The sequence below is a fragment of the Sminthopsis crassicaudata genome, chromosome 1 (genome assembly GCF_048593235.1).
Source record: "Sminthopsis crassicaudata isolate SCR6 chromosome 1, ASM4859323v1, whole genome shotgun sequence".
NCBI lineage: Eukaryota > Metazoa > Chordata > Mammalia > Dasyuromorphia > Dasyuridae > Sminthopsis > Sminthopsis crassicaudata.
Window position 1 is genome coordinate 3,850,561 of NC_133617.1, and position 14,440 is coordinate 3,865,000.

At 51.0% G+C, this 14,440-nt stretch overlaps 1 protein-coding gene across 13 annotated transcripts in view; it reads right to left on the bottom strand.

The window, feature by feature from the left end:
- Positions 1-14,440, bottom strand: part of LOC141556266 (uncharacterized) — a 111,725-nt gene that overhangs the window by 33,879 nt on the left and 63,406 nt on the right. Inside the window, exons 1-4 of one of the 13 annotated variants that reach the window (XM_074290276.1) lie at positions 10,669-10,843; positions 2,116-2,202; positions 867-993; positions 296-391 (exon numbers count right to left, since the gene is read on the bottom strand). The exons of 5 other annotated variants lie outside the window; for them this stretch is intronic. In XM_074290276.1, coding sequence (XP_074146377.1) covers positions 296-391; positions 867-993; positions 2,116-2,202; positions 10,669-10,843 — 485 coding nt within the window. 7 more of the 13 variants (XM_074290147.1, XM_074290192.1, XM_074290139.1 and 4 more) reach the window with 7 other exon arrangements.

Genomic DNA, 14,440 nt, shown 5'->3' on the forward strand with positions numbered 1-14,440 from the left:
ACTGCAGAGTTCCCCTTGGCTCTGCAAAAAGGTAAAAGCAATTCAAAGTTCCACCCACCGAGTGGAGTACTGCTCATTCAGGAAGCACCAACAGAACTGAATCATTTCCACCTGTCCCTACCAAGTGACTTTGGTATAAAGAGACATCATCCAACAAACTAGAGAGGAGGAAAATTACCTCCAAGATCTATGAGAGGGAGAAGGTTCAGGACCAAAAAGGTCACAGCCAGGATCACGAGGTGCCCACTTTCAGGGGTTCTCAGACAGTGTCACATACTCTGGCTCACTCACTCACCTAACCAGCAAGCTCTTGAGACACTGTCCAGTGGAATCCCATGTGCTCTCCCTGACTCCAGCTGAGAGATCACGTCCCCATCGGACTCCACAAGACCTAGTCATGAGAAAGTGATGGAAAGGAAGGGTCACCTCCCAGCCCAATCTCCACAGACCCCTAGGAGCAAGCTTGAAAGGCCAGGGAGGCTGTGGAGGAGCATCCAGAGACATCTGAAGGGGGAGCTGGTTTGTTTGGAAAGATGCAGAGATGGGACACATCAGGGAATTGGGATCAGAAAGACAAAGAACTCACTTGGTCCATCCCATTCTGAGGTATCTGGGGACTTTCATGACTCAAGTCCTTGCCCTGGGACTTTAACAAGTCTCTCTGGCAAGAAGGAACAGAGCTGGGGCTGGGGTGGGGATCACCCCAGGGAGAAATTAATTTCTAGACACACAAACAAGAATCCTTCATCCAGGACCAGGGAGAACATGGGCGCCCTGGCTTTGGCCCCTCTGAAATGAGCAAGGGCTGGGGTTTCTTGAGAAGCCCTTCATGAGCACATCCTGGGCCCCAGAGCAGCCCTTCTTACCCAGGCAGACCAGGTTCCTGTAGTTCTCCAGCATCACGTCCCAGTAAAGCTCCTTCTGGGAGGGGTCCAGGAGGCCCCACTCCTCCCGGGTGAAGTCCACAGCCACATCCTGGAACGTCACCGATCCCTGAAACAAATACATTTGTGCCCAGTCAAGGAGGGGGAAAGGGAGAGGCAGGGCTCATTCTCGCTCCATCCTAGTTTCAGAGAACATGTTCAAAGCAATTTTTTTCCCCTTCTTTACTTGGGTTTTTGAGGGTTTTTTGTTTGTTTGTTTGTTTTTTGTTTTTTTTTTTTGGTGATATATTATCTTTCTAGGTCCAAGTATAGATGGTTTTCAAAATTCATTTCTGTAAGAATTTGAGGGGCAATTTTTCTCCCTGTCCCCTTTTCAAGACAAGAAGCAATCCCATATAGAGTAAATCTATATAAGATTGAATATATACAATCAATGAATCTTGCTGGGGGAAAAAAACACACACACACACACACAAAAAGGTGAAAATATTCCTTTGTTTTGCTCCTCATTGAGGCTTCAGAGCTTGTTCTCTGGATAGGAAGGACATTTTCCAGCCCAAGTCCATTGGAACTACCTTAGATCAGTACATGGCCGAGAAGAACTAAGCCTGGCCCAGCTGATCACTGCACATTCTGAAAGCAAAGCCTTTAGGAGCCTCAGGCTGGGCCAGAGCCTCTTTTTCAAGTCAAAAAGCAGTCAGAAAGGTCTCCCTGGGCCAAGCTCGGGGCTAATTCCTGGGATACAAAAAGGGCAAAAGCTGTCCCTGACTCAGGGAGCTCCCAGTGCAGTGGGGAGACAACAAGGCCCAGAACAGCCCTGAGTGGGGATGGGAGGCCCTGAGCAGCTGAGGGGCAGGAGGGGAGCTGGGAAAGGCAGGGCTTGAGCTGAACCTGGAACAATAAACCAGAGACTCCCAGAGGGGAAGGGGAGGGGAGAAAAGCATTCCAGCCAGGAAGGGGAAACCAAGGCAGAAAACAGGCCAGTCCTGGCCCACAGGAAGCATGGAGGAGTGGCACAGTGACATATGCTGAAGGGCAGGAGCGCAGAAGCAAAGCCATGACTGCAAAAGGAGGATTTTATCTGAGCTCCTGGCACATAGGAAGGGCTCAGACCACGGGGACCCGGTGACTGAAAGGTCTCAGGCGCCCTGAGGTGGAAGAGGTTTGGAGAAAGGGCCTGTCTGCCTTCCAGGACCTGGGACACCTTCAGGAAGGAGACGGTGCTACTCACCTGGGAGGGCCGAATGGTGAGCAACATAGTGGCCAGGATGGCCCTCCTCCCCCTTGCACCCGGCATGTGGGGTCCCTGAGACTGAGCCTGAAAAGAACAAGGAGCCAGGAAAAAGGTTGGCCTTTTGCCCTTCCCAGCACCCACTGCACTGATGAAAGACATACTCTATACCTCCCTCCACTCTTGGATGCCAGGGACAAAATAAAGTCGTCTCTCCCCATTAACTCCAGAAAAGCAGCCCTAGAAACCGGCTAGTGTTCTAGAAAGGGATAGACTGAGACAACTGGAAGGAAGATGAGGAGGGGACTCAGTATGAAGCTTTTGGGGAAGGCTGAGGAGGTGATGCTGAGGATGGGGGGGGGCCTCAGGGGAGAGGAGTGTGAACATGCAGAAGAAGGGAGGAGGGAATGTGGGAACCCCAGATCATCCGTGTCAGAGAGAGGGATTTGGGTAGTGGAAGAGCAAAGGGGCCAAAATGGTGAGTAGTCACCATGTAATAAAAAGCTGGAAAATTCTGGAGGACCAAAGCTAAAGTTTATTGTATTTTCTCCAAAGAAATGAGTGTCCCTCCATTCCAGCAAGCAATCAGGAGGAGGCACCTTTTGGGACAAGTCTGACACTTTAAACAGTCCCTCACATAAATACCCCTCCCCCCACTGACCAGCATCCTCACTAGCCGAGGGGCTCCCATTCTAAACTACCCAAGAAACGGAACCTGCCAATAAGTGCACAGCTGCCCGAGTCTGATTAAAGTAGGGAGAAAGTGAAGAAATGGGAGGGGAGCGGGAGCGGGACTCAGGGAGGCCCTCGAGTCAATGCTCAAGGACCTTTTGGGCCTACCCCCACCCCCGGAGAGGAAGCCCAGCTGGATTTGCCCATCTATCTTGAGGGACCTCAGCTCACCTTGCTCGCTCCCCCCTCTAATTTGTACACTGAGATCTCTTCAAAGTTTTCTAACACAACCTCACATCCCCGGCTAATTCCTCATCCCCTTCTGGCTCCTGTCGGTCTTCCTGGGGCACTGGCTCCCACCCTTGTCCTTTTAGCACCATCAGTCTAACAGACCCTCCAGCTTTCCCTTCCCCCCTATTCATTCTGAACACTGAGTGTTGGACTCTTCTAGTTATCAGTTAGATCCCGTGCCTTAGCTGTCTGTCTCTACAACTGTGTGAAGTCGAATTATTCTGTTCAGCATAAATATTGGGGTCCTGTACCCCCAACTTCCATCTGGAGGCAGGGGCTGGCCCATACCCTTTATTCTTTCTGGGGCCGGGTGTCCCCCCCAACCATTTGCATCTCCAGTCTGGGTATGGGAGGTATCTAAACTCCCTTTCCCTCTTCCCAAATCATCTCGCACCTGAATCCCTAAAGATTCGTCGGCCTGTTCAGGAAGAAGGAAAGAAGCCTGGCCTTGTTACTCCAATCCAACAGATCCCGGCCGATCAGAGGGAGGCCACTACCCTGAGAGGTCAAGGGGAAATTGCCAGGGGAAATACAGCAGCTCCCAAACAGGCCCCGAGGCCCCAAGGGATTTAGAAAAGCAGTAAGAGGAGCGCTACAGACAACTGCAGGGCCCTGGGATCGGAGACCGTTGCCATTCAGTGGAGGCCCCTCCCCTCAATTGCAATTGGAGGTCTCCCTTATCTTCCACTGGCCACGCCCATAAAGGGGCTGCCTCAGCTCCTCTGGTTCTGGTTCCGAGGATCCAGCCTCAGGGTCGGAGGCCGCAGCAGCCGGTAGGGTCGGTCCCAGCACAGAGTAACTTCTCAGCCTTCCAGGATCGGATCCAAACCCAATCTCCAACCTGAATTCTCTGCCAGGGAAACCTAGGGGAGTCTGAGCTGTTAACCCTTTGTGGGGTAGCTCTGGTAAATGTAGGACCAAAGACTAACATCTCTTAGGAAATACCCCCTTTGTCCCTAAAATAGGGCCCCAGCTTCCGGTATGAGGAGCCTGGAAAGGATGACATACAATGATCCACAAGGGGAAAGGCCAGAATCTCCTCGGGCCTTGGTCCTGATTCTGAGCGGAGGCAGAGGGAGGCTCTGAGCCCGAGGCAGCTGGGTCTCTAATGAGAATTTCCTCAGTTCTATTTCTCGATTCCTCCTTCCTACTTTCCGGAAGGGGGAGGATGCCCAGGGGTGAGGAGACCCCAAGGGACTTCTGAGGCCCTAATCGGATTCTGCAGAACTTGGGCCGAGAAATGGGTTCCCTGATCCGGGTCTGTCCTCTCCCCTCCCCCATGCCTGGGAACACTTGGTTCTAAAGAGACCTCCCGTCCTGTCCCGGCAGGTGCTGGGGCTGAGGGGAATGCCTCCGCCCATGAGGTCAGATGGTCCCCTGGGACCCGCAAACATTTGAGGCGCCCCCTGGTGGCAGCTCAGCGAAGTCCACCTGGGGCTTTGGAATGCTCTGGTTCCCGGAGGTCGGCCCCCTCCCGGGCCCGGGCCCGGAGCAGCCGGGAGAGGGCGGCCTCGGGGAAGTGCAGGGACCAGGGCCAGGACTGGAGTCATCTCCAGCTCCCTCGGCTCCTCATCTGCTCATCACTTCCCGTTGCCTCAGAAGAGTTTCCCATCTGCCCTCCCTTCCCGTGAGGCTGCTCCCCCTGCTGGCAGCCAGAGGTTTCCAGCGCCTCTCTGACCGAGGTGCGGGGCCAGCTCTTCACCCTCACTATTTGCAAACCTCCTCCTCCCCCAAGCTTCCACATATGTGCTCCGCCCCCGGCATGTTTCCTAGTGGGGAATATATTCCCACTCGGGCCCTCCATAACTCGTTTGATTGAAGGCTACAATGCACAAGTTGGAGCTGCCCGGGGGCGGGCAGGGGGCCTGCCTGTGGCCACGGGGCAAGTTTTGTCTCCCTCCACAACAGCAAATCCGCTTTCCTTTTCCCACCCACCTCCCCAGAAGGGCCATCTGTAAACCTATTTACTCCCGGGTGTTGGGGATCCCTGGAAATCCTCTCTTGCTTTTGTTTGAAAACCAATTAACTCTAAGCAAAGATGTTCCTCTCTGGGGGATGGTTCTGCTCCAGGGGGCAAAAAGGAGGCAGGAGTAAGGAGAGCCGCTGGCTCCTCTGCCCCTCTCATGTGAGCAAGAACTCCCTGAGCCAGCCCTCCCTCAGCACTGACAGGCGGGAAGGTTTTCCAAGCGGGAGAAAGGAACAGAGGCCTCAAGGCCTCAAACTCCTGCTCTCGCTCTTGGTCCCCCAGGCTAGAACTGGGACTTTCCTCCAGCAGGTGCTTACTCAAGGCTTTACTGATGGCAGCATAAGAAGCCCCCCGTGCCCCACCATACCCTGCTAACCCCAGACATCTGCCGAGCCCCTTCTTTGGCCTGGCTTTGGCCATATTCCCTCCAGTCTGGCAGGGCCAATCCCTTGCCGCCTTCACTAATCAAGTGCCTAAATATCTCACCTCCCTCTCCACAGAGGGCACTTTCTCCTCGGAGGCCCCACACCCCAATCCTCCCAGGAAATGTCACAGATCCACGCTACAAGTCCTGGTGGGTTCCCTCGTCTCCCCCACCACTAGCAGGACAACTCCATGCTGTAACTCCCAAGTTCCCATGGAATCCCAAGGATTCCACACACAAGTTCCGGGACTCGGTGCGGCCTTGGGGCAGGAGGCACCTCCTCATGTGCGGCTTCCTTCCAGTCTCTACATCTTCCCACTGGAAAGCAGAGAGATTTCTACTACTCTCCTCTAAAGGGCAGCTCCAGAATGCATCCTTCAGATCCCACACACTGAACCACTTAGCAGAACTAGAACCCGGCCCAGGATGGCCATGGGTCCGGAACCGGGGGGTGGGAAGCTAACGGGATTCTGTTCATCTCCCTTAGAGCCGGAACTAAGGCGTCTCCCATCCTTCTCCTTGGCAGGAAGTATGGGTGTGCTGAAGGCTGAAATACCGGGTTCCATTCATCCATTTCTCAATGAGCCTCGAATCACAGGCTGCAAACCTCTCCTCCTCCTAGTGAAATTGGGCTTTCTTTCACTCTTACCACCTCCCAGAGGTCCTTCATTTTCATCTGGACTCTGTCTGCTCTGCCTGGCTTGTCAGGTCCCGCCCAAACCTCAGGCTTTATCCCAGCCTGCCCTTCCTTCATTAGGGCCATTCCACTGGGGTCTATGCTGGGCCCGGGTGGAATCAACACAATTTCTAGCTGAGTTATTAAATGTCTCCCAGCCAGTTTACTCCGGCTTCTGGGAGGAGCAGAAATCTGCCCAATGTCTCCCTTTCCCCTTATAAGAGAAAATTTGCTCCTTTAACCCAGAAATCACCAGGGTCTCCTTAGATGATTTAACCCCCTCAGGCAAACAGGTCACTGAAGATCTGGATGCCCCCATGTCTACTAAGAGCCTCCTGGGGGCTCCCACCCTTACATTTACCAAGGGTTCCAGTGGGGGTCTTTCAAGAACCCCTGACTCCCCAAATCTTCCTCAAGCTTAACAAGGGAACATATCTGCTGTTCCAGCCTCTGCTGGGGGCAGCCCTTTTGTATACAGCCTCCTTTTTGACATCCCCAACATCTCAAAGGCTTTCTACTGTGAGGAACAGCAAGCCTCCTGTTCCTTCCTCAATATCCCAGCCTCCTTTCCTTGGGGCTCTGTCCTGTGGGGATTTTCTGCATCCTTTGCAATTCCCTGTACTGTCTGGACTCAGATTTTGGCTTTGTCTTTGCAGATGACATGATGGTATACTTAGAGAACCCTAGAGATTGTACTAAAAAGCTATTAGAAATAATTCACAACTTTATCAACATTGCAGGTTCCAAAAAAAATACACATCAATCCTCAGCATTTTTAAACATCACCAACAAAATCCAACAGCAAGAGATAAAAAGAGAAATTCCATCCAAAATAACTGTTGAGAGTATAAAATATTTGGGAATCCATCTACCAAAGAAAAGTCAGGAATTATATGAGCAAAACTATAAAACACTTTCCACACAAATAGAGTCAGATTTAAATAATCGGAAAAGCATTAAGTGCTCTTGGATAAGCTGAGCGAATATAATAAAGATGACAGTACTCGCTAAACTAATCTATTTCTTTAATACCACTCAGACTCCCAAGAAACGATTTTAATGACCTAGAAAACATAACAAAATTCATGTAAGAACAAAAGGTCAAGAATTTCAAGGGAATTAATGAAAATAAAATCAAATGAAGGTGGTCTAGTTGTACCAGATCTAAAATTATGTTATAAAACAGCACTGACCAAAACCATTTTAGTATTGGCTAAGAAATAGACTAGTTGATCAATGGAATAGGTTAATTTCACAGGACAAAATAATGAATAACTATAGCAATCTAGTGTCTCACAAACCCAAAGATCCTAACTTTTGGGATAAGAATTCTTTATTTGACAAAAACTGCTGGGAAAACTGGAAATTAGTATGGCAGAAACTAGGCATGGGCCCATGCTTAGCACCATATACCAAGATAAGTTCAAAATGGGTCCATGATTTAGGCATAAAGGACGAAATCATAAATAAATGAGAACATAGGATAGTTTACCTCTCAGACTTGTGGAGGAGGAAGGAATTTGTGACCACAGAAGAACTAAAGATCATTATTGATCACAAAAGAGAAAATTTTGATTAAATTAAAAAGCTTTTGTACAAACAAAACTAATGCAAAGAAAATTACAAGGGAAACAACTGGAAAAAGGTTCTGAGAAAGGCCTCATTTCCAAAATATACAGAGAATTGATTTTAATTTATAAGAAATCAAGCCATTCTTCAATTGATAAATGGTCAAGGATACAAACAGACAATTTTCAGATGATGAAAGAGTGTTCCAAATCACTACTGATCAGAGAAATGCAAATTAAGACAACTCTGAGATACCACTACACACCTGTCAGATTGGCTAAGATGACAGGAACAAATAATGATGAATGTTGGAGGGGCTGTGGGAAAACTGGGACACTGATGCATTGTTGGTGGAGTTGTGAAAGAATCTGGCCATTCTGGAGAGCAATCTGGAATTATGCCCAAAAAGTGATCAAACTGTGCATACCCTTTGACCCAGCAGTGCTACTACTGGGCTTATATCCCAAAGAAATACTAAAGAGGGGAAAGAGACATATATGTGCCAAAATGTTTGTGGCAGCCCTTTTTGTAGTGGCCAGAAACTTGAAAATGAATGGATGTCCATCAATTGGAGAATGGTTGGGTAAATTGTGGTATATGAATGTTATGGAATATTATTGTTCTGTAAGAAATGACCAGCAGGAGGAATACAGAGAGGCTTGGAGAGACTTACATCGGCTGATGCTGAGTGAAACGAGCAGAATTAGGAGATCATTGTACACTTCAACAACGATACTGTATGAGGATGTATTCTGATGGAAGTGGATTTCTTCAACAAAGAGAAGATCTAATTCAGATCCAGTTGGTCAGTGATGGACAGAATCAGCCACACCCAGAAAAGGAACACTGGGAAATGAATATGAACTGTTTGCATTTTTGTTTTTCTTCCCAAGTTAGTTTTACTTTCTGAATCCAATTCTTCTGGTGCAACAAGAACTGTTTGATTCGGCTCGCATATACTGTATCTAGGATATACTATAACATAATTAACATGTATAAGACTGCTTGACATCTAGGGGAGGGGTGGAGGAAGGGAAAAGTTGGAACAGAAATGAGTACAAGCGATAATGTTGTAAAAAGTTACCCAAGCATATGTTCTGTCAATAAAAAATTATAATAAAAAAGAATAATAATAATAAATTTCTTTTAGGAGAAAAAAAAAAGATTTTGGCTTTGTGCCTTTGTTTCCCATCATCCCTCCAAACATGCACCTTGGGGGCCTCCTCCAATAGACAGGAAAGGCTCTTATTGTCCCATATGGTGATCCTGATTCGGATCTACTGAAGGGCATTTCTGTGAGCTGGGGCTGCTCCTGCCATTGGAGAGTGTCTGCTGGCCCACTCCTTCACATCTGCTCCTCTAATGAGTCCCCTCTCCTCTGGTGAGAAAAGAGAATTCAAAACAGACCTAAGTTCTCCCCAAGGAAAAAGATCAGGCCCCAGGAATTGACCAAATTTTTCTGCTAACCCGTCGGGATCTTCTCTTAAGGGCCTCTTTTCCTTCTCAAAGGTCCTGACTTCTGAGGTACCCAGAGGAGCACTGACACATCCTACCTCCCTGAGCCCAGGGAACGTCTCTTCAGGGATATAATCTAGGACTTGGGGTTTGGGGCTCTGGAAGACTTTGGATATTCCTTTCAACTTGCACTTACTCCTTCCTCAGGGAAGCAAGTGGCCCCTTGCAGGCCTGGGTGGGGTTGACTGAAGGAAGTCCCCCTGTGCCCTCAGGGCCCCTGGAGGGGCTGCTGGAATGAAGTCCTCCCCTTCCCTTTCAGGTCCGGAGGCCTCCCCAGGAAGGAGGAGCCAGAGGCAACAATGGGTCCCATGGCTAGTCCCCTCCTCTACCCCACTTTCACTTTCTGGGCCCTCCACAGGCCCGCCCGGGCGGCCTCCTCCTGGGGATGAACAGATTCTTCACTATTCACAAATTTAATTTTGGGCCCGCCCCGGCTTCAAGGCAGCCACACTTAGGCCAAAGAGAGCCAACACTGCTGCTAGCCCAGACAGAAGGACAATACCTTAGTGGCTTTTCTGGCTTTTTCCTTCATATTCTGGCACTTTGTTCCCCCTACTTGTCTCCCAAGGGACTTTCTGCTGGTATTTTCTGATCTTTTTTCCTTCATTTTGCTCTGGGAGGGCTGGCTGGGACCCACTGAATTCGGACGGGATCTACCTGCCAAGCCGCCCAAACACTGTGGCCACTTGTCCCCCGGGAAGGCGGCCGCCGGCCTGCCCGGACGCCCTGCAGAGTCTGTAACGGGACTCAGGGGCCACAGGGCGCTTAGCTCGGGTTGCTGCGCAGCGAATGGCTTCACCGATCTGTCCCGTTACCTTGGGGGGGAAGGACAAGCCCTGGGCACCGGAGGGCTGCCTACATGAGGTCTGGGCGCCGTCCCACCGGCCCCCCAGAGTTCGTGTGCGATCCGGACTAGCCCCAGCACTGAGTGGCCCCCCTTTAACAAAAAGCTGGAGATCCCGAGGAGCAGAGCGGAGAGAAGCGGCGTTCCTCCAGGGGAGCAGGGCCCAGCTTGGACATTTTAACTAGTCCCTCACACCGCCGCCCCTCCCCCGCGGGCCCTCCTCCGCGCGGCCCGAGGGCTCCCGTTCTAAACCACCTAAGAAACGGAACCCGCCCACCAGGGCCCCGCGGCCGCCGGGAGGAGGGAGAGAAGGGACGGGCCCCAGGTAGGCCCTGGCTCCCAGCGCTGCAGGCCTTCTCCGGCCCAGGAGAGGAAGCCCGGCTGGATTTCCACCCCTGAGACCCCCGCCTCACTCGGGCCAGAGAACGGGAGTGGGGGAATGAAGGGGCAAAGGGGGGGAAGGGAGAAAGAAAGGGAGGAGGGGCGGGGCGGAGCCGCGGGATCCAGGAGCCTTGGCTCCATTTCACGGACCAGGAAAACTGAGGCAAGGGAGGGGAAGCCAGAGGAAGCGGGGCCGGGGGTCCCAGGAGCCTCACCAAGTCCCGGACACCGGACCACCGCTGCCCCACGCGCGGGAAAGAGAGTTCTGCGGCTCCCAGAAAGAGGCTCTAGAGCAACTTCCGCGTCAGCACTGTCGCTCACGGAGCTGGGAGCGCCCCCATTGGCTGGCTTCCGGAGGCGGAGCGTTCTCGGACCACGCCGCTTCTCCATAGGCTGCTGGTGAGGATGGGGGAATTCGCCTCTTTCACGCACCTACTCTGCTTCCCGCAGCGCATGGAACTTGGAGCCAATCAGAGACGCCGCCGCTGCCGCTGTCCCGCCCCCAGGCTCCCCTCCGGCGCCCCCCCTTTCACTCCTAAGTTGTTTCCAGAAGTCTGGCTCCTAAGGTCTTATCGGTCCTGCGGGTGGCCCGAGGCTGAGTCTCGAGAGGAGGGGGGAGGAGAGAGGGGCGGGGATGGGGCCCCAAAGAGGGAGGGGGCGGGGCCCCAGGCCACTGCCCAAGAACGTTCTATAACCGGCTGTTAAGGGATACAGATGTGTCCTGTAGCCCCGTAGTACGGAATAACGCCACTGCCGGAAAATAGCCCCACAGACACTCCGTACGTTCTGGGTCTGTGGTTCAGCCCCTAAGGCTCCCGCCCGGCCGGGATCTCGCACTCTCTGAAGCGCGGCCCTGTTCCGCTTAACGCGGTGGGAGGGAGAACACGCAGGCCCTGCCGCTCTCCCCACCCCCCCGCCGCCTCCTCCCTCCCTCGGTTGTTCGGGGCCGCTGCAGCCTCGGCTCTCGACGTCAGAGAAAGCGGCCCTGACCCGGGGGAGAGGGAACGTTCCCGAAGCGCGGTGGGGTCAGGGAGGGACGGGGGCCGCGGGGCGCACTGGAGAGCGGGGTGACCCGCCAGGGCCGGGCTTGAAGGAGACGCCGGCGCGGCCGCGGGAGGGAGGGCTCCGGGGACACCGAGGCAGGGGCGCGGGGGAGGAGTCCCCGCCGATCCCGAGCGTCCGAGAAAGCCCGCCCGCGATCCCGGGGTCCCGCCCGAGCCCTGCCCCCGCTCGGGAAGAGGGCGCCCCCAGGTTCTCGGGGAGCGCGGCCCGTCCCGGCGCCCCCGACGGCGGTTTGTTCTCATTAAAGGGGCTGGAAACGGCGCCCAGAGCGTCCGGGGGAGAAGCGGGGCGCGCGGCCGGTTCTACTCCTCGGGCCGGGGAAGCTCCGGGCTGTGGTCCTTCCTCCGGGGGGCGGGGCGGGCGGCCTGAAGCTGACGTTCCACGTGGCTCCTTCCGGGGGCTCCCTTGCTCTTTTTTGTCCTTTTATCCCCAGGATTTGGCACAATGGCCGGCACATAGTTTCACCCCGGAGCCATAAGCTCTGCAGATTTCCCAAGCCCCCCAAACCTTGTCTGAAACGGCATCCCCTGCTCCCCATTGTCTGGGGGCCTTTGGCTCTGAAATGGAGGTGGTCTGGGCACTGACAAGAAGCTCAGGACCCTGAGAGTCTGCTAAGACTACTAAGAGCCCTGCTTTGCTGAAGCCCCTGAGTGACCTCGTACGGGGGAGGCTTCTATCACTCAGGCCTCTGGCATGTTACACACGTTACTTATAACTTCCTTAGCATTTTTCCCAATGGCATTTTTAGCATTCATTTCTAAAACGTGGGGGTTGTCAAGGGTCCCTTTTGTTCCCTCATCCCCCCATCCCCCCTGGAGATCATAAGCAATTCAGAGGGTATGTATGTCCAATCATGCCTGTAAAACATAATTCCATATAGTCATGTTGTAAAAGAAGAAACAGACCAAAGGGAAAAAAGGCACAAGGAAAGTGAAAAACAACATACTTCCATTGTAAACAGAGAAATAGCCGTTTTCCTCTGAAAATATAACTTTTTCCATCACGAATCCTTTGAAATTGTCTTGGATTGCTGTATAGCAGAGAATGGATTAAGCTTCCTCATACAGTATTATTGTTGCTGTTTCCAGTGTTCTGGTTTTGCTCACATCATATTCAGTTCTGGAAAGTCTCTCTAAGGTTTTCTGGAACCTGCATGCTCATCATTTGTTACACTACACACAGTATTCCTTTACGTCTGTGTGCTGCAAGTGGTTAAGTCATTTCCCAATTGATGGTCATCCTCTCAATTTCTATTTCTTGGCCACCATTAAAAAAAAAAAAAAAAAAGCTGATGTGTGTATATATGTCTGTCTGAATAGATGCTTCCCTTTTTATTTTTTTTTTTAAAGTCATTCTGGGCAACAGACCAGCAGGTATTGCGTTAAGGGTTTCATAGCTCTTTGGGCATAATTTCAAATTGCTTTCCAGAATGGTTGGATCAATTAACAACTCTCCTTAAAGTACATGAGTGTCCTAATTCTAGATTTCCTGAGTATTTGATTCCTTTTTGAAAAGTTTAACAGTTTGTTCTCCCACAATTACATGTAAAAACAATTTTAACTTTTTTTGAGTTTCAAATTCTCTACCCCATTCTTTCCCTGTCCCCCTTTGAGAAAGCAAGTAATTTAACAGAGGTTGTATATGTGCCACCGCACAAAGCGTATTACCATGTTAGTCACTTTGTAAAAGAAAAGGCGTGCTTCAGTCTCATTCAGACTCCATCAGTTCATTCTCTGGAGATGAATAGCATGTTTCACCATGAGTCCTTCAGACTTGTCTCCGACCATTTACTATTGACCATTTGCTTACACTGGTGTGGTGCTTCAGCTCGTTTCACTTTTCAGCAGTTCATGTTTCTCCACGTTTTTCTGATAGCATCCTGCTCCTCACTTCTGATATCATGCTAGTATTTCATCACAACCAAATACAATAACTTGTTCAGCCATTATCCATTGAATGGGCATCCTCTCAGTTTCCAATTCTTTGAAACCACAAAAAAAGCTGTTATATATTTGTACAAATAGGTCCTTTCCCTCACCCCCCTTTGTTCATATTTCTCTGGATTACAGATGTACCACAGGATCCAATGCAGACACTGTGGTGTGCTAGTTATCCAAGACGCCAAGTTCATGCCTTGCATCTCCAGCCATCACCAATCACTTTGGCTTTTGCCACTGGACTGGTGATTGAGATGAGCTGGGCTCTCTTTTATGGACTAACCTCCCATAGTGTCTCCCATTATAAGGAATGACCCTTGAGGACAGGAAGTATTTTTGCTGTTCTACTTTCTGCATTTAACATGGTGCTAAATGCTGGATAAAAGCTTGTTTGTGGTCTTCAGAAAAGGCATTGGCTACTCTGCTATAAAACAACAATCTCCACTTTCAAGAAGCTTTCATTTTCCTGGCATATGTAATATATAAAAGTAAGTCAGAGAATATTAGAAAAGGAAAAAAAGAACTAACACACAAGGAAACAAGTCCAGTAGGTGACTCCCAAAGCTTTGTGCTGTTGATAAAGAATGGAACCTCCAGTCAAGATTCAGACACTGTCACCCTGGTAAATCAGTGACCTCTCCCTCAGTTTCCTCAACTTTACAATGGGAGTCATCATGGCACCTAGCACAGGGTTACTTGAAGGATCAAATTATTTTAGTAAAGACATTAGCCCAGAGTCTAACAGACAGTAGGTGATTGAAAAATACTTGTCTCTTTGCCCTAAGGCCCTGAAAGGAAAGCTCAGGATGTTCAGAAGGGAAGGGGAGGAAGCTATGGCTTTCAAGCATGGAGAGTAAGAGGGACTGGGAAGGTCTTCTAGTTCCGTTTGGGAAGGGCTGCTGATGGAGGCTGGGAGGAACAGTGAGCAGAAAGACAGGCAGAGGTGAAGAAGCTACAGACTAAAAGGGAAGATGAGAGGCCCTGAGCT